Raw genomic sequence first — 27,597 nt, 5'->3', positions numbered from 1 at the left:
AAGGAGAGGAGAGAGATGTAGGAACAGAGAAAATATTCAAAGAGATAATTGAAGAGAACTTCCCAAATATGAAGAAGGAGCTGAAAATTGATATACAAGAAGCAAGAAGAACACCAAACTTCCACGACGAAAGGAAAAATACAGCAAGACACATAATAGTAAAGCTCCCAAGAATCCAAGACAAGGAAAAAATAATGAAGCTGGCAAGAGGGAAGAAACAGATAACATTCAAAGGAAAACCAATCAGGCTGACATCAGACTTCTCCGAAGAAACACTACGGGCAAGGAGAGAGTGGAGGGACATAGTCAACAGACTCCAAGAAAACAGATGCCAACCAAGAATACTCTATCCCGCAAAGCTCTCCTTCCTCTTTGAAGAAAGAATATGGACCTTCCCAGACAAACAGAAACTCCGGAATTTCATTGCAACTAAACCCCCACTCCAAAAAATACTACAAGGAGTCCTAAAGCCAGAACCTCAGAGGGACGAATAACAATGAAAGAAGGCCAAAAAAAAAAAAAAAAAAGTTATTAAAAGAATAAATAAATAAAATCAAAGGAAAGACAAACACAATGGCAAATACAGATATTAACATATCAATATTAACTCTAAATGTAAATGGACTAAACTCTTCAATAAAAAGACACAGAGTTGCAGCCTGGATTAAGAAACAAAACCCAACCTTTTGCTGTCTCCAGGAAACACATTTAGCTACAAAAGATAAAAATAGGCTCAAAGTTAAAGGATGGAAAACAATCCTACAAGCAAATGGACCAAAAAAGAAAGCAGGAACAGCTATACTTATATCAGATAAAACAGATTTCAAACTCAAAAAGATAAAAAGAGACCCCAATGGTCACTACATTATGATCAAGGGGACAATACTTCAAGAAGAAATAACACTCATTAACATATACTCACCAAACGAAGGAGCACCAAAATATATCAGACAACTGTTGTCCTCTCTGAAAACAGACATCAGAGAAAACACATACGTAGTGGGAGACTTCAACACACCACTATCAACAATGGATAGATCAACAAGACAAAAAATAAGTAAAGAAACCAAAGCTCTAAATAAAGACCTAGAGCAATTGGGCTTAACAGACATCTATAGAACACTAAACCCCAAAAAAACGGAGTACACATTTTTCTCAAGCGCACACGGATCATTCTCCAGGATCGATCACATACTGGGGCACAAGACAAAAATCAACAGATACACCAAGATTGAAATCATATCAACCATCTTTTCTGACCATGAAGGCATCAAACTAGAAATAAACCATAAAAAGAAGGCAAGGAACTTTCCTACCTCATGGAGATTAAAAACCACACTACTGGAAGACCATTGGACTAATGAGGAGATCAAAGAAGAAATTAAAAAATTTTTTGAATTGAACGACAAGGAGGACACCAATATCCTAAATGTATGGGATGCAGCAAAAGCAGTAATAAGAGGAAAATATATAGCAATAGAAGCTCACATCAAGAAACAAGAAAGAACGCAAAGAAACAACCTAATCTCGAAGCTCAAAGATCTAGAAAAAGAACAACAAGAAAACCCCAAAACCAGTAGAAGAAAAGAAATAATAAAAACCAAAGCAGAAATAAATGAAATTGAAACTAAAAAAACAATCCAAAAGATCAATGAAACCAAGAGCTGGTTCTTTGAAAAAAATCAATAAAATAGACAAACCCCTAGCCAGGCTCACAAAGGAAAAAAGGGAGAAAGCACAAATAAACAGGATCATCAATGAAAGAGGAGAAATCACAACGGACACAGCAGAAATCAAAAGAATAATCAGTAACTACTATGAACAGTTATATGGAAACAAGTTTAACAATCTAGAGGAGATGGACAAATTCCTACAACTCTACAATCACCCAAAGCTAGATAAAGAAGAAATAGAACACCTAAACAGACCAATTACAATTAGCGAAATTGAAATGGTAATCAAAAACCTCCCCAAAAACAAAAGCCCAGGACCTGATGGATTTACAAATGAATTCTACCAAACATTCAGAGACAAATTAGTGCCTATCCTTCACAAACTCTTCCAAAAAATTGAGAAGGAAGGGACAATACCAAACACGTTCTATGAAGCCAACATTACACTAATACCAAAACCGAACAAGGACAACACAAAAAAGGAAAACTACAGGCCAATCTCCCTAATGAACACTGATGCAAAAATCCTCAATAAAATTTTAGCTATCAGAATCCAACAATGTATCCATAAGATAATTCACCACGACCAAGTTGGATTCATTCCAGGGGCACAAGGATGGTTTAACATCCGAAAATCAATCAATGTTATCCAACACATCAACAAAAAGAAATATAAAAACCATATGATAATATCAATAGATGCTGAGAAAGCTTTCGACAAAGTGCAACACCCATTCATGATAAAAGCCCTTGAAGTTCTTGGGATACAAGGAACATACCTCAACATCATAAAGGCCATCTATGACAAGCCAACAGCCAGTATCATTCTCAATGGTGAAAAGCTGAAAGCAATTCCATTAAGATCTGGAACAAGACAAGGATGTCCACTCTCACCATTGCTTTTCAATATAATACTGGAAGTCCTAGCCAGGGCAATAAGACAAGAGAAAGACATCCAAGGAATCCAAATAGGAAAAGAAGAAGTCAAACTATCACTATTTGCAGACGATATGATATTATACATAGAGAACCCCAAAAACTCCACAGAAAAGCTAATTCAACTCATCAATCAGTTCAGTAAAGTGGCAGGATACAAAATCAACACGCAAAAGTCAGTAGCCTTCCTATACACAAACAATAAATCTGAAGAAGAAGAAATCAAAAAGACCATCCCTTTTGTTATTGAAACAAAAAAAATCAAATATTTGGGAATAAATCTAACAAAAGAGGTAAAGGACCTATACAAAGAAAACTATAAAACTCTGTTAAAAGAAATAGAAGAAGACACAAAGAAATGGAGAGACATCCCCTGCTCATGGATTGGAAGAATAAACATTATTAAAATGGCCATCCTTCCAAAAGCAATATACAGATTCAATGCTATTCCAATCAAAATTTCAATGTCATTCTTCAAAGAAATAGAACAATTATTGATGAAATTCATATGGAATCACAAAAAACCCCGAATAGCCAAAGCTCTCCTGAAAAAAAAAGAAGGGAATGGAGGCATCAGACTCCCAGACTTCAAACTATACTACAAAGCCATAATCATCAAAACTGCATGGTATTGGAACAAGAACAGACATACAGACCAATGGAATCGAATAGAAAATCCAGAAATAAACCCACAGATTTATGGTCAACTAATCTTTGACAAAGGAGCAAAGACTATGCATTGGAGCAAAGAAAGTTTGTTCAATAAATGGTGCTGGGAAAACTGGGTCGCTACATGCAAAAGAATGAAGCTTGACCACCACCTCACACCATACACAAAAATCAACTCAAAATGGATTAAAGAACTAGACATAAGACCTGAAACCATAAAATATATAGAAGGAAATATAGGCGAAACACTACGTGATTTGCACATCAAAGACATCTTTACAGACACATCACCCAAAGCAGTGATAGTGAAGGCAAAGATAAACAGCTGGGACTATATCAAATTAAAGAGCTTTTGCACAGCAAAAGAGACAATAACAAAAACAAAGAGAAACCCCACCAACTGGGAGAACATTTTTGCACCCAACACTAATGATAAAGGACTGATCATAAAAATCTGCAAAGAGCTGATGAGACTCAACAACAACAAAGAAAATAATCCAGTCAAAAAATGGGCAGAAGAGCTTAAAAGAAACTTCTCTGAAGAGGAAATGCAAATGGCCAACAGGCATATGAAAAAATGTTCAACATCACTTGTCATCAGGGAAATGCAAATCAAAACTACCATGAGATACCATCTTACACCAGTGAGAATGGCACATATTAAACAAACTAGCAACAACAAATGTTGGCGAGGGTGTGGAGAAAAAGGAACTCTTCTGCACTGTTGGTGGGAGTGCAAACTGGTCCAACCACTGTGGAAAGCTGTGTGGAGATTTCTGGACCTACTAAACATAGAGCTTCCATATGACCCAGCAATTCCACTCCTAGGTATTTACCCAAAGGACACAGAAACATCAATTCCAAAGAACACCTGCACCCCTATGTTTATAGCAGCACTGTTTACAATAGCTAAGCTTTGGAAACAACCCAAATGCCCAAAAATAGATGACTGGATCAAGAAGATGTGGTACATATATACCATGGAATATTACTCAGCATTCAAAAAAGATAAACACATGCAATTTGCTGCAACATGGATGGCGCTGGAAGGGATCATGCTCAGCGAAATAAGCCAAAAAGAAAAAGAAAAATACCGGATGGTCTCACTCATAGCAGGAATCTAGAAAACTTAAATAATGGACCAGGAAAATGAATAACTATAAGAAAGTGAAAATCAAAATCAACAAAAAACTATGAACCAGAGACACTTTTAGGGGGGCGGGGGCGGGAGGGGAGGGATTGGGGTCAGAATGGGGGGCTGCAATTGTATGGGGAATATAACAATAAAATTTATAAAAAAAAAAAAAAAAAAAAGACTTCTGATACCTATCATCAAATTGATATTTCCAAAGCAGAACCTTTGGAATACATGTTTCAGCATTGTTCTTGAAAAAGCTTTCCTGATCTCATCAGTAAAACTTGTTATCTCACAATGGTTTTACCTGTAAATCTTTATTTGCTTTACTGGCTAGTTCTCCAAATATGTATCAGACATTTGTATTTCCCACCCTCTAGGTTGTCCAGTCAAATCACTTAGCAACCTACTCATTCACTCGGTATTCTTTGCAATGGCAGCACGTAATCTCCTATTTCCTTGTTGTGAAAAAGGTTAGTTCTGTTGACTTTTACAAACTTTAAAATATTTTGTCACAGGTCACACACAGACCTATACAAATCTAACATGTTTTAAAGCACTGTTGTTTATAACAAAACATATGTACACTGCAGAAAAACAAGAAAGTATAGGCAAACAAAAAGAAAATAAGTCACAGATAAGCACTGTTCACGTTTTAGTATATACCTTTCCAGATTTTTCTCTATGCTATACCATTTCTAAAAAAAAAAAAAAAAAAAAAAAAAAAAAAGTATGGAATAATATGTGCACACTGGTTTGCAATTTAGTTTCCTTAAAAAAATACAAGTTGGGCCTCCCCGGTGGCGCAGTGGTTGAGCGCTGGGTTGCGAAGCTGCCCGCAGCCTCTGCGGCGCCGGTTCGATCCCCGACTGCTCCCCGGCCACCTGAGGAGGGTCCCACATGGCGCGCAGACCTCTCCTGCCGCCCGCTGCTCCCCTCAGCAGTGTCCTTCGGTCCTTCTGCCTGCTCCTCTCCCCACTCTGGCTCTGGTGAATTCTCTCACCCTCCCGCGCTTCTGACTGTACCCAGTGCATGTATAAACAAACAAACTAACTAAATAAATAAAGCATGCCTCTATTAAAAAAAAAAATACAAGTTGCTCACTTGTAATCAGGGAAATGCAAATCAAAACTACCATGAGATACCATCTTACACCAGTGAGAATGGCACATATTAAAAAAACTAGCAACAACAAATGTTGGCGAGGATGTGGAGAGAAAGGAACTCTCCTGCACTGTTGGTGGGAGTGCAAACTGGTCCAACCACTATGGAGAGCTGTGTGGAGATTTATGGACCTACTAAACATAGAGCTTCCATATGATCCAGCAATTCCACTCCTAGGTATTTACCCAAAGGACACAGAAACATCAATTCCAAAGAGCACCTGCACCCCTATGTTTATAGCAGCACTGTTTACAATAGCTAAGCTTTGGAATCAACCCAAATGCCCAAAAATAGATGACTGGATCAAGAAGATGTGGTACATATACACCATGGAATATTACTCAGCATTCAAAAAAGATAAACACATGCAATTTGCAGCAACATGGATGGTGCTGGAAGGGATCATGCTCAGCGAAATAAGCCAGAAAGAAAAAGAAAAATACCGGATGGTCTCACTCATAGCAGGAATCTAGAAAACTTAAATAAGGGACCAGGAAAATGAATAACTATAAGAAAGTGAAAATCAAAATCAACAAAAAACTATGAACCAGGGACACTCTATGGGGTGTGGGGGGGGGCGGGGAGGGGAGGGATTGGGGTCAAAATAAGGGGGTTGCAATTGTATGGGGAATATAAAAATAAAATTTATTTAAAAAAATACAAGTTGCAATATAAACAACTTGCTATATATCAAACATCCATTTTTAATGCTAACAGAATGCTAGGGTGGATAGGAGAAAGGATTTTAGACAAACTCTGGTGTGAATCCAGATCCTGCCTCCAAAACCCTATTATAAGACTTTCTTCTTTCATTTCAGATAAATTATTTCAATAATTTATAAAGCAAGTAATAGTATTGTGATATAAGTGCTTAATAAGGCTTTATCAACTTAATGAAGGATGAGGTTATTTTAATTTGCATTTCATTGCTTTTTTGTATATTTGGAACTGTACTTCTTTGTGTGTGTGTGTCTGTGTGTGCACACATGTGCACATGGCATGCCTGACACTATGCCAACTCTACACCTGCTTTCTTTTTCTACTACGGTGATTTTTTTCCTTATTGCTTTGAATTGATCTATTCATTCAACAACGACTTACTAAAAGCTATTACATGCTCATTTTATTATGGATTGTAAACTTTTGTCTTTCATGTTGCAAATGTTCTTCCTAGTTTACCGTTTGCCTTTTTGATTTTGCTGTTGGCAGGTTTTCACATATAGAAATATTAAATTTTCATGCAACTTTTCTATTTTCTCTTTTTGGTAATATGCTCAGAATCCCTTCTCTACCCTAAGGAGGCCCTTTATTATTTGCAGTGAAAAGAGAATATAGTCTGCTAAGTAAGTCCTAGGCCTGAAATTAAGAAAAACTAAACAATTGGCTTGATGTAGAGCCAGCATTTCTAAAATCTTCATTTTATACTGTAATTTGCATTTCAAGGGCAGTCCTAGCTTACTTATATTTGCTTCCAGCAAGTAGCGCAGCATATGATGCATAGTAGGTTCTCAGTAAATTCTGAATTTGCTCAATTAGAGAGAAAAGAGCAGTCTGGAAGGGCAAAGTCAGTAATCAAACATCAGAATTGGAAGGAAAGATTTTTAGAGCGACACTAGAGGACTCCAAAGAAAACATTACAAAGTTCCAAATCCAATGTTCTACAGCACCAAAGTTCTTCTGTTGTGGAGGAGATAACACCTGCTTTTAACATATTTTCAAGCCTCAAATATAACTACTACTCCATTTGGCAGCATTTGCCCAAGTGTGTTCTGAACAGCGTCACCCACCAAGATGCTCCAACAGTGAAAGAGTCCTATGATCAAGTACATTTGGCAAGCAGCGCACTATCCATTGCCTCAATTCGTCCACACACTACAGGCGTAATTAATGTCTGCATAAATAAGCCCGCTAAGAAATTCTACAGGTATCTCTGTTTCAAAGGAAACAGATATGAAGCTAAGGTCAGAATTTGCCTAGGGTGCCCAGACAGAAAGAAGGGAACCAGGAAAATGCTGGATCCAAGAAACAAGCTAAAATCATCACACCTGAGATTCGGGAAGATACTGGGAAGAGCACATACTTGGTTGGTATACAGGAAAAAAAAAGCAATGACTGGTGAATACACAGATCAGGTAGGAGCTATTCAAGGGTGCTGGCAGGACTCAGGCTACATGGTAAGCTATCTGATGGGGTGGGTAAGAAGTAAGGACTCAGCAAGGATTCAGAGCCTAAGGATGTAATGAAGGGACTTGGTAGTAATGTCAGTCCCAACCACCATGAGCTAGGATGGATCACAACATGTGGGGGGATTCTTGTAAGTGCCGATCACTTGCTTCCAAGACCTGCTAACTATTCAACATTCATTTATTAAGGACAGGCTATTGCACTCTAAGTTTAGATGTTTTTAAATTTCCACTCAGGTAGAAGGATTTATATGTGGAGGTTTAAACTGATGACTGGCGCCATGTTTCTGATTTATTTCAGTGATGTACAGCCTCCATTTAGACTGGTTCCATGGTAGCAGATTCCTTGAACCTCCTGCATACCAAGTGATGCATACCAAGTGAGAAGGCCATCAGCAATGACTTCACTAACAAATCAAGTTTTCCAGGGCAGGGGATCCCCTGGGAAACTCTGAACCAAGCTAGACAATAGACAGTGGGATCAAAGAAGCACATCTAGTTGTCAGTGGAATGGGAAGCCAGGCAGCTCCCAGTGGCTAGAAATAATGCAAGGTGGCAGCAGCAGGTGGGTCTGGGGCTGGCAAAGAGATTCCCTCACATCCCAGTATAAGTTCAATAACCTCAGATCAGAGAGCAGGTCTGTTGGGTTTTGCTTTGTTTTGTCATGTATTTACCTGTAAGTTATTAACTGAAGTGTTGACACAAAATCAAATCACCACCTCTTTGCAGGTCCTCTATATGAAAGGTAATGGTTTAGCTGGTATACTTGTTTTATTGTCTTGGTTCAACATATATCGAAGTCCTTGCATTGAACAAAGCAGTTCTCCAAATTAAGTCACTGACAGGAAAAAAAACTGGATTGTTGTCAGGCAGAACTACACAGCAGCAACAAAACAAACAAAATAAGCAGAGGCATGTGGTTTTAAATCAATCCTTTTAACCAGATATGCATAATTCTATAAAGTTTGGGGACCTTAAATGGGATGCATATCAGCCTAGATAATTTTCTGAATTATGCTCATAAATATTTTTTCAAATGACTTCTATTAAATTTCTTTTTACAGTGTTACCAACTATTCATTTTAGCATGAGAAATTTGTGAAAGTTTCCCCTTACTCCTCATGAAATACAAGGATCTCCAAACATCTTCAAACTCACCTTCTAACCAATCTTCCCATGACTACATCACCCCAATAACATGAAAACATGGATCTTGCCTTGTATTTGATCCCGTAATTAGTACACTCATCTATATTTCACAGTTCTATATATTGTTACCATTATTGTGGACAGGTGTGTTTATAGGTACCCTTAAAAGTCTACTACAGCCCTGCAGTGTAGCTGTTATCATGAACCTTTTACAAAGGAAGAAAATGAGAGGTCAAATAATGTATCCAGAGCCACAGAGCCAGTCGATGTAGGAGTTACTGTTAAATCCAATTCTGTCTTTAAAAGCCTGACTCTAATTATCTGCAGTAAAATCAAGTTTCCTAAATTGTTTTCCCATCATAGAAAGTCAAATTTAATTCACTGAATATTTCTTCTTCATCCACTGAATACATTCCAAATCTAACTGACATGATGAGGCATCAGTGGAGGCCTTTGAGTCATTGAGGACTCTTGCTTAGGTTAAACAGTCTGCAGGAAGAGTAGGGGCATAGATTCATCATTAACAAGTATTTGTTGAATGCCTGAGACTTTGTGTACAAAAAAATACATAGTAGAATAGTAAAAAAAGGTTGTTATTCCAATGTTGGGGAATGAAGGAGGAACTAAGTAGACGCCTTAGGTATTTAAAGGATCTTATGAGGATAAAAAAGCAATAGTACATAAGTAAATGACAGTTTACATGTAATAGGCATCTGGGAAAAATTAGTTGGTGAAGAGGAGCTTTGGGGGGAAAAATGATTGCATTAGCCAATTCCCTTAATCTTAGTTTGATTCAAGGTTATGCTGAAATTTGAGATTATCACCATGCAATCACCATATCTAAAGAAAAATGCAACATAGTTAAGCGTGTATGTACACATGAAACACGAGATTAGATGCTTATAATGACATTATAGATGTTTTCCTAAAGGTATATATAAACATTCCATTATGGGTTTGCCATATAACTATGCAGCCTTTTGGTTTCAGTTATAAGCAAGGAAATTTATTAAGTACTACTTCCTGTGTTTGATATTAAGAAAAGCTAACAACATAAATTATTCAATTTAACATTTTTTATTTCACTCTATTAAAGTACAATAAATTGCTTTAGAAAAATTAGGGCAATACACACTAATCTTTATTTTACTGGCATGTTATTAAACCCTGATAAACCAACTGGACTTACTTGGGGCCAGAAAGAAGCTGTTAGAGATAAATTGCCTTCAGTTCACTTCATTCCTTTTTTTAAAGATTTATTTATTTATGCATACAAGAACTGGTGTAAGCCAGAGGTGTGGGGGGTGAGATGAGTCACCAGAGACAGAGTGGGAAACAGAACAGGCAGATTGACTGAAATACACTGCTGAGGGGAGCAGCAGGCGAGTCAGGAGAGGTCTGCTGCGCCATGTGGGTTGCTCCCTGGCAGGCTGGGGATCGAACTCATGCTGGAGTGGCTGGCAATAGCTTGACAGCGCTGTCTTTAACCCCTGCGCCACCAGGGAGGCCCGCCTTCAGTTCATTTCTAAGAGGGCATTGACACAGAAGGCTTGGAGGAGGGTGAATGAAGGATGTGCACATATGTAAGAGTAAAAATGCAAACCCACAGTTATATAGACATATAAATGACAGGCAAACTAATAAAAAGAAAAAGAAAATGTGTAAACAATTCAGATTTACTTTAAAAATCACCTTGTTCTTGGCACACCTTCTTCAAATGTCACACGTAACAAGTACAAAAATTACTTTTTCATTTACAGCAACTGCATAATGGAAGTGAGTGATATGCCCTGGTAGTTGGTGGTAATATAGTCTACCCTTGACTTTTACAAAGTTTTTGCCTCTGGACAGAGGAGAGAAGATAGGCTATCTCTTTCCTACCATGATTTTTCATATGCCAACCCATCTGTCTCACTCATTTAACAAATACTAAATATCTGTAGAGTGCCTTGCACCAGGGCAGGCAGGGTAAACACAGATAGAACTGGTTCAGTGACTGAAACAAAAATATTTCAGAATATCAAATATAAGGTTTTCACTGTAACACATTCTCTAGCATCAACTACATCCTAAAGAGAGGTACATTTTAGCAGAGGTATTTATTTAGAAAATATGTGTAACTCTAGACATTAAAAAGCACTTTCAAGCACCAGTCCATAAATTCCAGTGATGAAGAGAAATTCCCCGTTTTCTCATAGGGTGAGAATAGTTTATTTCCCCAGTTCTTCTTCAACCCCAGAGGGGAGATGAGGATTGATTTGGAACTAAAACTATTCCTATTTCTTCTTCATCTGTAATCAAGATGCTTGAACACATACCTTGAAAGCAGTGGAAAAACCTAAATGTGAACATAACTACCCCCTCGTCTGAAAATCATTCTCTTGCTCTTTGTACTGTTTTGGAACTTCATTCAAAGGTTATTTACGAAGCACCTACTATGAACTAGTATTTTTCTGTGTGATGGGATGATAGCAGTAATAAAACAGATAAAAATCCCTGCCCTCATAGAGCATCCATTAATAAAACACTAGGCACACAATATATACAAATGAATAAATCTTATGTCATATAGTGATGTAAAGGGGAAATCAAAGCATGAAAGAGTGTTGGGGAGGTGGCAATTTCAAATAAAGTAATAAAGGAAGGCCTCACTGAAAATGTGACATTTATGCAAAGACTTAAAGAAAGTGATAGTGCAAGACATAAAGGCCAAGGGAGGAACAAGTGCAAAGACCCTGAAACAGAAGCAAACTGGGTAAGACCAATGTGACTGGAGGAGTGAAAGTAAGGGGGGAGAATAGGGAGAAAGACATGTGGGTAACTGGAAGCCTGGTACAGAGCGCCCCATACTCTCAGTATGACAGGGAGCCATTCAGGTGTTCTGAGCAGATATGACACATTTTATAAGTATCACGCTGGCTCAAATGGTTGTAAGAACAGAGGACACAGGACAAAAAGAAAACCAGTTCCGGGGATAGCACAATAATCCAGAAAAATATAGAAGATGGTGGCTAGAACTGAGTGGATGTGATGGAGGTAAGTGACAATGATCAGATTCTAGATATATTTTGAAGGTGGAGTTAACAGGATTTTTCTGACAGATTACATGTACAGTATAAAGAAATAAAGGATCCAGGAAGATACTAAGGGCTTTGAAATGAATGAGTGGTAAGATGGATTTGCCTTTTATAAAGAGATGAAAGTTTGAGGAAGAGGATCAGGAGCTTGATTTTGTATTTGTTAGGTGAAAGAGCCATGCCTGTTTGACACTCAGAGAAGCTGAAAGTCAAGTGAATAAGGAAGCCTAGTGTTCAGGGGAAAGGACTGGGCTGGAGAAATTTGGAGGTGCAAAGATGTAACTGAATGACAGCACAAAAGAAGAGGGCATATGAGCACCAAACCAAGCTAATATTTAGTTATCAGGGACCTGAGGAAACACAAAAAGCCAGCAGGAGGGCCAACATGTGACTAATGAGGATGAAGGAAAAGTAAGACAATGTGATAGCCTGGAGACCAAGGAGGGGAAAATGTTACCAGAAGGGTAAGAAGTGAACTGTCTCAAATGCTTCTGACTGGTCAACTAATATGTGATTGAGAATTAGCTACTAGGTCTAACAAATTGAAAGTCATCGCTATCTTTGAAGAAGGTGATAGAATGGGGCACAAAAACCTGACTGGACCAGGTTCAAGAGAGAATAAAAGGACTATTATAGAGTGAATGTAGACAAATTTCTCAAGGAATTCTGCGATTAAGAAAAATGGAAAGTTGAGTGACTGGAGTGAGCCTGGATCAAGAGAGGCTGGTTTTGGGCCTCCCCGGTGGCGCAGTGGTTGAGCGCTGGGTTGCGAAGCTGCCCGCGGCCTCTGCGGCGCCGGTTCGATCCCCGGCTGCTCCCCGGCCACCAGAGGAGGGTCCCACATGGTGCGCAGACCTCTCCTGCCGCCCGCTGCTCCCCTCAGCAGTGTACTTCGGTCCTTCTGCCTGTTCTGCTCCCTGCTCTTGCTCTGGTGAATTCTCTCACCCTCCCGCGCTTCTGACTGTACCCAGTGCATGTATAAAACAAACAAACTAACAAACTAAATAAATAAAGCATGCCTCTATAAAAAAAAAAATAAATAAATAAAAAATAAAAAAAAAAAGAGAGGCTGGTTTTAAAGTAGATGAAATAACATCATTATTGTCTGAAGAATGGCGATACTCCAGTGGAGAGGGACACCCATGAAGCTGGAGCCCATCTTGGGGTGCACAAGAGGAATGCTGGTCTTGCATAAGAGGCAACAGGAATAAAAGCAGACTATATGAGCATAGGTCCAAGTAGAAAGTGCTTTTCTAATTGCTTCTACTTTCTAAATGAAATATTGGGTTGTCAGAAAAGTCATAATGTATTTTTCTATGTTTTTTCAAGCAAAAATGCATTATGACTTTTCTGACAATCCAACAAAAGGAAAGTTTAAGCTGAATGGAAGGAAAGATATTTAAGATTCGAGGAAAGATGAGAGAAAGGGAGATGCCTGTGATCTAAGTGAACACAGGCACAAATGAGTTGAGGAAGGAAATGCCTACTGCCCACAGCACTCAATACCCATTAGAGATTGGTGATCATGAAATTAATGTAAAACTAGTCAGTCTGAGTGTTTTCTCCAAACTGCACAGGCAAAAAATTAGCTGAGTTTAAGATAAAACCTATAAAATGAGAGTGGGAAGAGGAAATTAAGAGTCCACCAAAGAGAGTGACTATATGATACATGAAAACAATTCAGTTGGGAAAAGGGAAATGAGGAAAGAAGTGGGGTGTGGAATAGCATAAAGGGGGTAGAGTCAGTAGATATGATATCCTAGTGGGATTGAAGGATTATGGATCAGAGTGACAGAGTGGCAGAGACTGAATCAGAAAGTTGGGTGCTGACTAGAAAGGAGGATGTTTGAAGATGAGGCAAAGGAAGGTCCCGTATAAGGTTTAGGTCAGCAGCTCTCCGGCATGTTGGTGTCAGGATGGCTTTACCGTCTTAAAAATTAGTGACAAAACCAAAAGAACTGAGTTCTGTGGGTTGGGCCAATTGATAGTTAACATGTTAAAATTAAAACAGAAAATAAGAGTGCACAATTATACATTCCATCAGTGTCCAGAGTGTGATGTGTCAGACGTCACTGAGCCTCTGGAAAAGTACGCTGTGTACTCATGACAAAACAAGAGTTCAAGAGAGAAATAATGGGGCCTCCCCAGTTGAGCGCTGAGCTGCGAAGCTGCCTGCAGCCTCTGCAGTGCCGGTTCGATCCCTGGCCGCCGGGCGAGGGTCCCACATGGCACGCAGACCTCTCCTGCCACGCCCGCTGCTTCCCTCAGCAGTATGTTTCATCAATCTGCCTGTTCTGCTCCCCACTCTGGCTCTGGTGAATTCTCTCACCCTCCCGCGTTTCTGACAGTACCTAGTGCTTGTATAACTATTATGGAAGCAGTTTGGCCTAACAAACCCCTCAAAGGCATCTTAGGGAATGCCTGGAGACCAACAGACCTCACACTGAGAACTGTTAGTCTGGAGTGCAGACACAGAAGTGAGTAGCTGAAGTTCAATGGCAGATATAACAATTGAAAGTGAGAAGGACACAAGAATAAGAAACCAAGAAACTGGAGGGACAATTTATATGAATATTGAAATCACAAGAATGACAGAAGTAGGATTGGAACAAATGGTAGTGAGTCGGGAGTTAAAATGGTCCAAGACTGCAGGAAGGTGACTCAGCAAGAGCGAAAAGTGATTTGTGTAGTCTGATGACATGAGATTCACAATTAGGAATTTTTAGAAAAACGGGAAGAACAGTCTGGAAGCAGCAAACATAAGCAAGCAGAACCGTCCACCCTCCTCCCCAGTAGGTAAAAGAAAACTACCACAGCCAGAGCAGCAGAGAGGAAGCAATGCCCTACGGAGAGCCAAGTTTCAATTAGAGCAAGAAGGTGAAGGGAAGGTCACGGAGGAGGCTGAGTGTGGAAAGGATTTTGCTGATGATAATATATTCCAGAGAGTACAGTAGAAGAGGAGATAAAGGATCCAGAAAGAACATTTATCTTTTCATTTACTATCGCTGTGTAACAAGTTCCCCCGTTAGCTGCCTCTAAGAACTAATTAATTGGGGCCTCCCTGGTGGTGCCAGGGGTTAAGCTTCAGCACTATGAAGTAATCCCCAGCTACTACAGCATGAGTTTGATCCCCAGACAGGGAGGTGACCCACATGGCGCAGCAGACCTCTCCTGTCTCGCCCGCTGCTCCCCTCAGCAGTGGATTTCAGTAGATCTGCCTGTTCTGCTCCCCACTCTGTCTCTGGTGAATCCTCTCACCCTCTGCGCCTCTGGCCTGTACCCCAGTTCTTGTATGCATAAATAAATAAGTCTCAAAAAAAAAAAGAAGGGTGAGGCCCCAATCCCATAGGATTCATGTCCTCATAAGAGACAGTAGTTTTCTCTGCCCACCCTTCATGCACCCAAGGAGAGGACATGTGAGCACAGGTGGCAAAAAGAGAACCAGGCCAAAGTTGGCAACCCAAGAGAAAGCTCTCACCAGAAAGTGACCATGATGACATCTTGATTAAGCACGTCTACCTCCAAAACTGTGAATATAACTGAGAATATAAATTTCTGTTGCTTAAGCCACACAGTTTGTGATATTCTGCATGGAGGCTAGGGCCCTCCCTCTTTTTTCAGTATGATCTGTAGAGGCCAAAGGGTTGAGTTTAAGTCAATGCAGTCACTGAATGCATAGCCCAGATCATACTCAATAATTTTATATGACTGTTAATGATGAAATGAGGGTTACTGTTTGGTGGCAGGACTCTCACATATACAATCAGCATTCAAGTTTGCTCCCAAAGTCAGATGAGAAGCTTTCTCAGCAGATGCAGCACCACAGGTGTCTGATTCTAGCCTGGCAAATTTTCATTCTCCTAAGGAAAATTACAGGAGGAAAAAAGTGAAAGAGTAACAAGGAAACTAAATTTATATTGCCTTGTTCAAGGTTTTCATGTAATGAAAACGTACTCTGCACACACTAGAAAATTATATATTCAAAAAGAAACACTTGAATTTGTCTGAAAAATCTAATTTTAAATGCCACTCTCTCCTAGTCAACAATCCTGACACTTTTGAAGAGGTAATGTAGAAATCCTCAGGACTAGTTTGATTTTATGATGCTATGCATGCACTCTTTCTCCATGGATTTATGAATATCGATAACGGGAGAGATAAACAGTTGATATTGAAGATACTAAGGAGGAAAACTATTCACAGGTTATATGTCAGAATAAATAAGCTAATATGTACTACATTACTATCTGAACCTTTACTTACGTTATTTACCACTATTTTGCTGTTTATTCTTAATATACTAACAAGAATATTAACTTTTTTTCAAATGATGAACTGTACCTGAAAAAGACATACACTTTAGCAATTTATGCTGTCACATTCTGCCACTCTGTACATTTCTACTCTGTTTGCTATATTCAACAATTGTAAAAATATAAGAAATGAACAGTTTACCAGTAAAAGCAAATAATTTATTAATTTGAACATCAACTCATACAAAAAGTCTTGAGCCTATCTAGTCATCTCGTCTAAACAGAGGCACTCAAAATACAAAGGGAACCTTTGACATACATCAATATCTATGAGAAAAAGCACAACACATTGACATTACCCAAGATCAGAAAAAATTACACCAAATCTCAACCTCACACATTTTCTGATGAAATGTAAAAGGTATATTTCTAGTGAAACTATGAAGTAAGAAAAGTTTGACCAGTAGAAGGTACTAGTCATAGTTATCTGACAGCTTCATGTTGTGTTATCTCTGGGCTATTAGTTCTCTCTTCCTGGATGTCGGGACCTGGAGGGAGGTGCCCCCCCAACAATGGAAACAAGACTCTTTCTTCCCCATTAGTATCATTCATCCTTCTGACTCCCATCCCTTCCAGTTTTAAGTTTTCAATTCGTGTCAGCCACTCCAGGTATCTGGTATAGCAGAGAAAAGGAAGCGAGAACAAAAAGGCCAGATGGAAGTGTCTGATACCTTGCAAGGATTCAAAATTCTTTGCCAAGAGCAAAAGAATCGAAGAACTAACTCCTGGGTAGCTTTGAAACATTCTGCCCCATGATGCTCATCTCCTAACATGAAGTTCCCCTTTGTGGCAGAGGCAGCAATCAGCAAGGCCTTGGAGCAATGGAAGGGTCCCAGATGGTGCCATAAAAAGGTAAGACCTGAGGGCACCTACCAAGATCCCACAGACTCATCATTCTGGGGAAAATTAACTGTTCTCTGACTCCTAAGAGGGGTACAGAAATGCTGATAGGATTGCTCCCGAGAAAAGCGCTGGGTTTTGGACCAGGAGGTCACTGGCTACAAGGATCTCACAATCAAACACAATGGCAAGGTCCAGGAAGTCCAAATCAGTTGCCAGGATGACATTCAAAGACCAAACAGAAAGAGTCTCAGTCCAGCGGCTACCAGGGCACAACGCCCAGTCACCACACATGCCAAGTCCAGAGTAGTGGACACACTGAGAGTCACACAATGAATTAAATTCCCTTCATCCAAATGCCATCGTGGGCATGAAGGAAGGGTAATCTGTTAGAAATGAAAGAAGTTACCAGAAAGTTTTCAAACTGGAGATCAGATGTTTTCCATCTTCAGTGGGATTGCAATCTTGAAGGCAATGTGAAAACAGCTACAGAAAATAAATTGTTTCATGTGTATATCTTACAAGTAGTATATAAGATTTTAAACACAGTCATGACCATCCTTTCCTGTGGTCTGTGGAGAACACCTATCAGGAAACTTTCATTTCCTCTCCATGATCAGATGACCACTGAAAATGGGGGTAGGTGGTTAGAAATTCCTATAGGAATGTGACATTGCCTCAACATTCAAGTCTATGATTGAATATCTCAATGAACAGGATTTAGGCAAGTTCAGGTATGGTTGGACTCACCTGCAGGAGAGGGGCAGGGAGGGAGAAGGGACAGTTGCACAAAGTGTACTCACTGTGCTATAGGACCACATATCGCACTGGGATAAAAATAATCCTTCACCTCAAAAGTTTAAAAGGCACAAAAACGCAAATCATTGCGCAGCCTAATACTGCTACCAATAGCAATGGCAATAATAGATTTTGTATTTAAGATCACAATAATGCAAAAGACCAATGAAAATAGAAGACTTCATATGTAAATGATGCGGCCATACTCAGGAAAGACCAGATAACAGGTTGTTAAAACCAAAGTTCCATAGGAGTTCTAGGGGGAACAGCGAGGTCAATTTGCACAGCCGCAAGTAACATATTCACACTGCAAGAGGGAATTTAGTTTCAGGCAAACAATATCAAGTCACATGAAATAAATGTTGTTAATTTGAAAGTTAATGATTTTTGGTAGTTTTCTTTGTATTTCACATGTGAAACGTTATGGCTCTGTGGCTATAGAAGAGCCATAAGCATTACGAGTTTACACCTAGTTCTATATAGTACATATTTAAGTAGAGTAATAAAAATAAAGCTGGCAGTGGCGATTTGCAAGAAGTTTCTCTTCCTTAAAAAGATTCCATACATGATTTCAATTTGAGAAGTAATGGTGCTTTGGCTACTGGGCTGAGATCAGAAGCCTGAAGTGGAGAGAAACAGAAACTTAACAGTGGGCAGCAAGGTCTAAGGGGAGAAGCTCCTAACATACTTGAATTACATTTTGGAAGACTAGGAATTGCAATTTTTATTTAAAAAAAAAGGTTTCCATTCGTTTCATTTATGAAATAGAAATTATGCAAATAGACCTCTATCCAGAAATGCCCAGCTAATAGACAAGTGTACTTTAACTCTCAATTTTTCAATAACTTTTTGCCTTTATAATGTAAAAATGTAACAATAATAGCTTTCATCTCATAAGGTAACCCCAGGAAGTCACTGTACCAAGAATCAACTCCACAGATGATGAAACCAAAACTGAGGGTGGGTGGCTAGCAGAGGACTTTAATCCAGTTTTACCATTTCGAGTCCAGTATAGTATTTTAAAAATACATTCACAGAGTAATTGGTCATCTTCAAAAAAATAATAATCTTTAAAATCCTACCCAATTCTATTACAAAGAAAGACATTCTATAAAATAATAACTACATTTTTCTTTCAGTTAACAAAAATCACTTAAAATCCCAAATTAGTTTTGGGAAATAAATGCACAAGATAATTGTTTTCCCATTAGGATTAGATAGTATATGAATTCCATATAATTAAGAGAAAAAACTAGAGCACATTAAGCTATCATCATGACCCAGCCTGGGACCCAATCCTCTATATTTTTACATTTTTCTACCAGATCATGATTAAGTTTTTTTCCTACACTTATTTGGGGGAAAGGGAGCAAAGAAAGGCAATATGTGGTGGAAAGAATACCAAGTTCTATATTAAGGCACATGTCTCAAGACAACTCTGACTCTAATCTCTACCTAAACCAGACATGACCTACACTTCCCATGTTTCCTACATTCATCTGCTAAGCAACATGCTCCCACATACCTGTGATGACGTGAAACAAGGTGATAACCTTCTATCTAGTCCCCTACCACCCCCCTTCCAATCTCTCTCCTTTCCCATCCTTCCTCGTCTCCAAGGTGACCTTTCAGAGTCTCAAATCTGTTCCCTTCACTTCTCTGCCAGAAGCTCTTTGATGAACTCCTCACTGTCTGATGGACACTATAGGAACTCTTTAATCTGGCCTGCAGTTCTTCCAATTCTGACCCTCTGTAATCTCAACTTCTCCCACTCAATTTCCCCACCTTGAAGGGAAATGCATATTCCTATTCTCACCCCAGATGCATGTTCATATTCTGCACCTCAACTCCTTAGTACACCAAGAGTGGTTCCTGGAATATTTTATTTCACAATGCTTGGAACACTATCCCCCTTGACTGAATACCTGTCCTCACATTTCTTCCCAACTTTGTAATCTCCCCTTCTTTCAGGTCTTTTAACCCTTCCTCTGTGCCACCTCCTATGAGTTGTCCTCAAAAATTCCTTCTTTCCTCAGCCCTCAGCCAAGTCAATCCCTCTTCTCTGCTTACTCACTACACTAACCAATACAGCAGCAGAGGCAATACAAAGTTATCTGGCATGTTCCTGACTCTACAACTATACACAATAATGTCCTTGAAAAGGACAACCATGATTTTCTCATGCCCATTCTCAACATGGCAGTTGCTGCTCAGTAAATGTTTACTAAATGTATGAAATGTGATCTTTGGCACATTCCCTCCGCACTTAAGTTATTTTCCTCTTTATGAAAGTCAGAGTAGAATATACCGACAACCTTAGCCTCATAAAGTACTGTTTCAACGCAGCTTTTCGCAAAACACTGAATTTTTTACTTGTTTATGAAATTTTTAAAGAATAAAAACTTCTCATGTAATCATCAGGATAACCTGCAGTATTAAGTTTACAGGGCTTTATTAAGACATAAAAATATTGTTATTATTTTCCCCCTGATGTCTTATTTGGTTCCCCTATATTCCTCCTATAAGTGAAACCATCTGATATTTTTCTGTTTCCATCTGACGCAGTTCACTGAGCATAATTCCTTCTAGTTCCATCCATGTTGCTGCAAATGGATTAGTTTATCGTTTTTGATTGCTAAATAATATTCCATTGTGTATATACACCACATCTTCTTGAGCCAGTCATCTATTTTTGGGCATTTGGGTTGTTTCCAGGTTTTACCTATTATAAATAGTGCTGCAATTAACATAGGGGTACAGTTATTCTTTTGAATCAATATTTATGTGTCCTTTGGGTAGATCCCTAAGCATGCATGGGTAAATTAGTGAAGGAAATTCTTTGGGAACTACACCTAAGGGGGGGAAATAAAAAAAAGCAAACATTGTTTAAAAATGAACAATGATGTGAAATATATACAAATAAAAAAATAAAATAAAGACATAAAAGTAATGACATTTGCCATTATTAAGCCCTCAACCACATGCAAAATACTGTCATAAATTTCTCCCATATTTGTTAAACTCATTTAACCCTCCTATGAGGTAAATGCTACTTGTATCAAAATTTTATTTTTTAAAGATTTATTTATTTATGCATACAAGAAATGGGGTACAGGCCAGAGATGTGGGGGGGTAAGAGGAGTCACCAGAGACAGAGTGGGGAACAGAACAGGCAGATTGATGGAAATACACTGCTAAAGTGAGCAGCGGTCAAGTCAGGAGAGATCTGCTGCGCCATGTGGGTTGCTCCCTGGCCGGGGATTGAACTAGTGCTGCAGTGCCTTAGGTTGTGCCTTAACCCCTTGCACCACCAGGGAGGCCCCCTACTTGTATCAATTTTAAATCAAAGAAGCCAGTTAATTTTGCCTGTGAAAATATGTTCATTCCAGAAGAGTCAAAAGGGAATACAAGCTATGCCAGACCACAAAAAATCGAGGGTACAAGAGGGTATAGACTTGCTTTTATAGAGGAAAGGGGATTGTTGGGAGAGGCTGTTCTAAGTGAAAATCCATTGGAAGAGAGTGAGAGTACAAGGTGGTGACAACTTCTTATTGGCTGGTCTACAGTACTTCTCATCGGTGAAGCAACTGGTTGCTGGGCAGGATAAATCCTCCTTTGGGACAGTAACATAAATTTCTTCCTGAAATGCAAGGGTACACCCTTCCTGCTGCCGCAAGCAATGGAGGTGAGTGTATACAAGTGATGGCAAGTGACAATGTGTGAGAGCACCCTCTACAGGTCTTCTTCACCCTCTACAAGTCTTCTTGACTGATTTTAGTTGAGGTTTCCTTTGTTAATTTTCATACTTGTCCTCTTCTTTTAAAAAGAGAACACAAGGGCTTTGAAGGGCTTTGAAAAGTTAAAAGTCCACAAGGCTAGGAAGTACTGAAGTAGATTTAAACCCACTGCCATTTAACTTCAAGTATCTTGCTATTAACCACTGGATGGAGTGGTGCTAAGGAAGCCACCCAGGGTACAAGTCATGTCTTCACATTTAACACATGATTTGGTGCTTAAAGTTTAATCGTTGTTGAAATGAAAGGTGGTAAAAAATTCAGCTGGGTGCATTTAATCAACAGGTATGTTAACTTTCCCATAAAACTAACAATACCCTTTGGCTACTGATATGCCTAAACAAGCCTTTTTGATTAAGGAAATCTGCATCAATAGATTTCAATATTTATATTTAGAAAACCATTGAATTTGAGAAGAAATTCATTTTAATAAAAGATTTGAAAAAAGAGATTAAAACTCAGGTTTTGTTTTGCCCTTGACTAGCATTCTGTTAGAGGAGTTACTTTGTATTTCAATTACTCTTGTATCTTTTATTACTAACCTAAAATTGTAATTGAACTGAAAATAAACCAATTGGGCCTCCCCTGATGGCGCAGCAGTTGAGCGCTGGGCTGTGAAGCTGACCACAGCCTCTGTAGAGCCGGTTCAATCCCAGGCCGCAGGCAAGGGTCCTACATGGCACAACAGACCTCTCCTGCCATGCCTACTCCTCCCCTCAGCAGTGTATTTCGTCAGTCTGCCTATTCTGTTCCCTGCTCTGGCTCTGGTTAATTCTCTCACCCTCCCGCACTTCTGACTGTACCCAGTGCTTGTATAAATAAATCTTTAAAAAATAAATAAATAAACCAATTATATCCTAAATGCCCAAACCATCAACCATCATACAGCATTTAACGTAATGGTTTTAAAGCCATGATTAAGTTCTCAATATCCTTTACCAATATGATATTCATTTTTCTTTGTGAAAGAAACCAATCAGGTTGCAGCAGAAGAGAAAATTATCTGAAGTTTCTATGGTCTAGGTCTTGGAAGTTTTGAGACGGATGTCTTTACTCAGATAAAATGTTGGCATTTTATCACAGTGAAGTATACCTAATTCTTGTTAATTCTTGCCTTCATGGCAAGTACCCTTTGAAATAGGGAAAAATATTTAATTATGTCAAGTTTTTTTGGAAAAATCATTCACTCAAATGAGTTTAAGTTTAGTCAAATAAGTCTACTTAAAAATATGTTAACCTTTCAATCTTTACAATGAAGAGTTCATATACCTATCTAGGTAAGTCAGTTTGCCCTAAACATACTTTGGAAGCTTTATGCCAGTTAACACCACTAAAAAAAACTCCTCTGATGCATTCATAATGCAAGATTTGGTTGCAACTTATTAAAGTTCTGTCCCAAAAAACCTTAAGATATCATAATGTTAATGATAAAAACTTAATTTCTAAGGAAATGTAACTTAATTTCTCTTCTGAATTATCTCTTTAGAAATTCATACCCTATGTCTAGGCTCTTTAACTTCTAACAAATGTATTCATTTTCTGAACCTCAGCTTCTTTATGTGTCAAGGAAATGAAAATATGGACCTTATAGGCATGTGGTATAGACTGTACCAAATAATGCATGTGAAACTCAAAGCACAGCTGACTCTGGATACATTTTGCTGTCTTCTTTTTTTCTCCACAATGCTCCCTGGTCAAACCTCAAATTTCAAATTGAACTTTTTGTTAAGCAGGTTTTGTGGGGTAGGGTCGCCAGATCTTGAGATGTGGAAATGAAATAGACCAAGCATGTAATTGAGGCACAACTTTCTTAAGCCTCCTGTGCTTTCTCATAGACGTTTTATAAAGACCAATTCTTTATATCTAAAAAGATCCAAATACTATCATTCGACAAAAGCAAAGCCCCAGACACAATAACTCCTACTGAAGTCCAAAGGAAGATCTCAAGCTGACTTGTAGACCTCCAAAACATGTGAAAAGAACAGAAAGGAGGGAGGAGGGAAGCTGTATAAAAGGCATACATTTCGCTCTGGTGAATATGTCTATATTGAACATATAAACATTTGCTGACCAAAGGTACACACAAACCAGAAGGGAAAATACAAGGCAAAAGACATCATTAATTACCAAGTAATCTATTCCTTAATACTGAGATTTTCCTCAACAACTGTATTCCTGTTTCACACTATCAGCTACTAAGCAGATTAAAACAACAAATTACTTAATTTAATTTGATTGTAAGAGATATTAAATAGAACAGTTTTCAGACTCATTTCTCTTCTCCTAAAACATTTACTCAAAAGTGTATTAGGTGGTTTCTAAATGGGTTGGGATTATCAGCTCAGGCAGAAAATTGTGGTAAGGACAGAGAAATGTGTCCTGAATTTTAATGGTATGTCACTGTACATGGGTAAATCTTAACATATCATGTTGGAAAAGACTGCATTTACTGCAACAACTCAGGTTTCCGTTTCTCTGTTCATCATGGAATGTAGTAATAATTCTTTACTCAATATTCTCTTGAAGAGATCTTCCAGATGAACCCAAGTTAAGAATGGTGTACTGGGATGACATGAAATCATATAGACGGATCAAACCTCTTTTTGCATGTGACAATACCAAGAAAGCACATTCCCTAAATCTGTGGGCTGAGATTAGCATTTTTTTAAAAAAAGAATAATGCTAAGAAATTCTTGCTCAAATATGTGGGCCTTAAAGAAACTAACAGTCTGTATTAATTTGCATTAAGTTTCAGAGAGAGAGATTTAGCTAAATAAAAACTACATGAAAAAATGTTATGCTAGAGTAGTTTCCATAATGAGTTTTACAACGGTTAAATGTAAATTGGAGATGGGGGATGGAGAATATGGAAAGAGCCATGGTTATATGAACCCCACCAACTTTAGAATTTAATAGTAAAATGAGAAATTGGCATTTTGGTCAATGTTATCCCCAGACAAGATTTAAAATATACTTTTTACCTCTATGTTCATTACTTTCCGAATCAACCTGTGTTTGATCTTTGTTTATATTTAAGAAGAACAACCTAATTCGGAACTAGTTGAATGACTTAAAATTGTAAATTTCAAAGGAAAAAAGCTAAATACAATCATATTTCAAATGCAAACAGAAAACATTGCTCATTACTTTACAATAAAATTCTTCCTAAAATATAAGCCAAACTCAAGCAGTGGTCTCAGAGATATGCATTAAAAGTTACATAGGCAGCTCAGTTAATTTAAATATATATGTATCACACACAAACTTGAAACACAAATATCCCGCAGGCAAGAGATTTTAAAAGAAAGAAAAGGCACATATCTGTGCATTCCCAATGAAGCAGGACCTCAAAAAGAAATGTTACCATCAAACAAAATACCAATTAGAAAAGCATTTATTTCATAATGTAAGCAAGAAGTAAGAAACCTTTAAAGTGAAAAAAGACACCAAGTAACAAGCATCCCCTGTTTTCTGCTATTGGAGAAGATAAGGAAGAACACCCAATTTCTGGCTCAGATTTTTATGTTCTGGAGGAATTTCATTCTTATCTCCACCAAGCAGAAGAGACGATCATCCTTCAAAGTTACCATATATTTCTAAAAGATAAACACATACATCTTGTCACAATCCAAAAATCTACCCATTTCAGCATTCCAATAAAACTTGTTGGCAGCTTTGCATTTTCTTTTTTTTAGAAAATGGATACATTTAACACCAAATGCATTGTGACATTTAGTTGGTAGGACAAACATTCCACGCTTGACAGAATGCTTTCATTTAGGTGCTTGTACCTGGTTACAAATTATTGGGATCATTATTTGCAACCTTTAAGATATGATTTACCAAAGCAAAAAAGAAGCATTGCTAAAGTAGGGGAGGCTTTAGAGTGGGTAAACATAAAGTCACCCACCAGAAAGCGTGCTGGAAAATGGATGCATGAATTTAATAAGGAAGTGCTTTAAAGGGGATGAATTCCCTGAGTCATTAAACAGGATATAAACCAAAGACAGGTTGTGCCACCTAGAGAAAATCTGGAAATCGTACATTGATTCTTCCGTAGTAAGCGTTATTTCAAAAGCCTGAAACTTTTGGCATGCCCAATAACCAACTCATCAGGCTGCTGGATTAAGCTCCCCTGACAACTCTGCCTTCTCCACGTACCAGACTGGACTCCTCCAGCTTTCCTCGCCCACCCACCCACCAACGCAGCACCATTTAACCTCGGCACCCGCTGTTGCCACAGCCCAAACGGACCGGCACCCTGAAACCCATCCAATGCTAAACATTTTCCTCGAAGCAGGCCGGGTGGGAGGAGCAGGTGGATCTTGGCAGGGTCCCTCTGGATGATAGCAGAGTCACGGCGCACACCCCTCCAGCCCCGTGGGGCCTGGATAGGAAATTCTGGTGCACTCAGTACATCATATCCAGGTTACCGAGCTGAAAACTCCCTGGCCAACCTCTGCACAATCCAAACATGAAATGACCTCAACAGAACCAAGTCTTTAAGGTGCAAAAGGGCTTTAACTTTCCTCTCTACCAGTCACTTCCAAGCAACATGCCCAGCACACTTGTCAGGCTGAAACACAAAAGGTCTACAGGCACCCTAGCATGGAAAGCTACCTCTTACAAAGAAAATAGACAGTAATTATGAAAAGCCCGCAGCCCTGCGGTATTAACTTGACAGTCAGGACTGCGCTGGGGCATAACTCATCTCTGAGGCATCACTCCCAAGCCCAAGACACCCGGACTAGGGGTCTGGTCTTCCCGGCTCCTCCTCTGCCCCTCGGGATAACTGCGGCAGCGCCCACTTCCCGCCCCCACGCTGCCCTCCACCATCTCCACCACCTCCTCCTTGCAGAACCTCCAGCAACTTTGGGCTTGGCAGCACCGAGGAAGCCCAACCAGAGGCGGGGACACCGCGAAGGCGGCCGCGGGAGGAGGAGGAAAGTTTGAAAAGTCACTTAAAGCACTGCAGATCCCTCCACCAGCACCCCCACCCCCACCGACAGTCGAACCGGATTCCACGTGCAAGCGGGCCCAGAAGCAGCTGGAGTTCCCTCCACGTCCTTCTCCAGAAAACCTTTCCCCGAGCAAAAAGTTCCCTGCTGCAGCACCCTGCCTCTCCCTGTTTCCACCCGCCTGCACCCCCTCCCCCCAAGAAATTTCTGAGTTCCACCGCGCCCCCTCCCTTCGCCCGCGCCCCCGAGGGTGCGGCGCCCCTCCCCCGTCGGCCGGGGGACAGGTCGGGAGGGAGCTGGGGGAGAGGGAGGCACCGGGGGCGGCTCGGGCCGGCACCCCGCTTCCCTCCCTTCCCCCGCCCCGTCGCCTGGCTCACCTCTCTCCTGCTCTTCCGCCTGCAAGCAGATGGGGATATTCTTCTTCCAGCCGGGCATGGTGTCTGCTCCCCGCGCCGGCTCTGGGCTCGCTCTTGCTCGCTCGCTCGCTCCCTCCCTCCGGGGTCGCCGCGCCTCCCCGCCGGCCCTCTCCGGCCGGCCGCTGCGCGCTCGGGGCTGCTCAACGCGGCTGGGGCGCCGAGGCGGCTCCCGGGTACATCGAGGCGGCGCCGCGCGCCCCGCGCTCGCCTCAAACTCGCCGGCGGCTCGGGGAGGAGGCGGCCGGGCCGGGTGGGCCGGGCCGGGCCGAGGGGCTGCAGCAGCGGCTGCGGCGGTGTGGCTGGGAGGCCGGGCCGGGCCGGGGGCGAGGGGCGCGCGCAGGCCGAGCGGGGGGACTGCGGAGCCCCCGGGAGGTGGGCGCCGGCGGGAAGAGTGGGCTTGCGCCGCCGTCTCTTTCCGCTCCTCCTCCTTCTTCTTCTTCCCCTTCCTTGTCTCCCCGCCGCCAGCAGGTGGGACTCGGAGCCGCCGCCGCA

At 40.1% G+C, this 27,597-nt stretch overlaps 1 protein-coding gene across 5 annotated transcripts in view; it reads right to left on the bottom strand.

Annotated features, from left to right (window-relative positions):
* Nucleotides 1–27,124, bottom strand: part of GRIP1 (glutamate receptor interacting protein 1) — a gene marked incomplete at both ends in the record, with an annotated part of 674,847 nt that extends 647,723 nt beyond the window's left edge. For all 5 annotated transcript variants that reach the window (XM_084256509.1, XM_084256515.1, XM_084256502.1 and 2 more), the window contains one exon: nucleotides 27,067–27,124. In XM_084256509.1, coding sequence (XP_084112635.1) covers nucleotides 27,067–27,124 — 58 coding nt within the window. The remainder of the gene's footprint in view (nucleotides 1–27,066) is intronic.
* Between the last annotated feature and the right edge of the window lie 473 nt (nucleotides 27,125–27,597).

Source organism: Talpa europaea (assembly GCF_964194135.1).
Source record: "Talpa europaea genome assembly, chromosome: 15".
NCBI classification, from domain to species: Eukaryota; Metazoa; Chordata; class Mammalia; order Eulipotyphla; family Talpidae; genus Talpa; species Talpa europaea.
The sequence above is the reverse complement of the archived record's forward strand: the minus strand, read 5'-3'. Positions and strand labels throughout refer to the sequence as shown.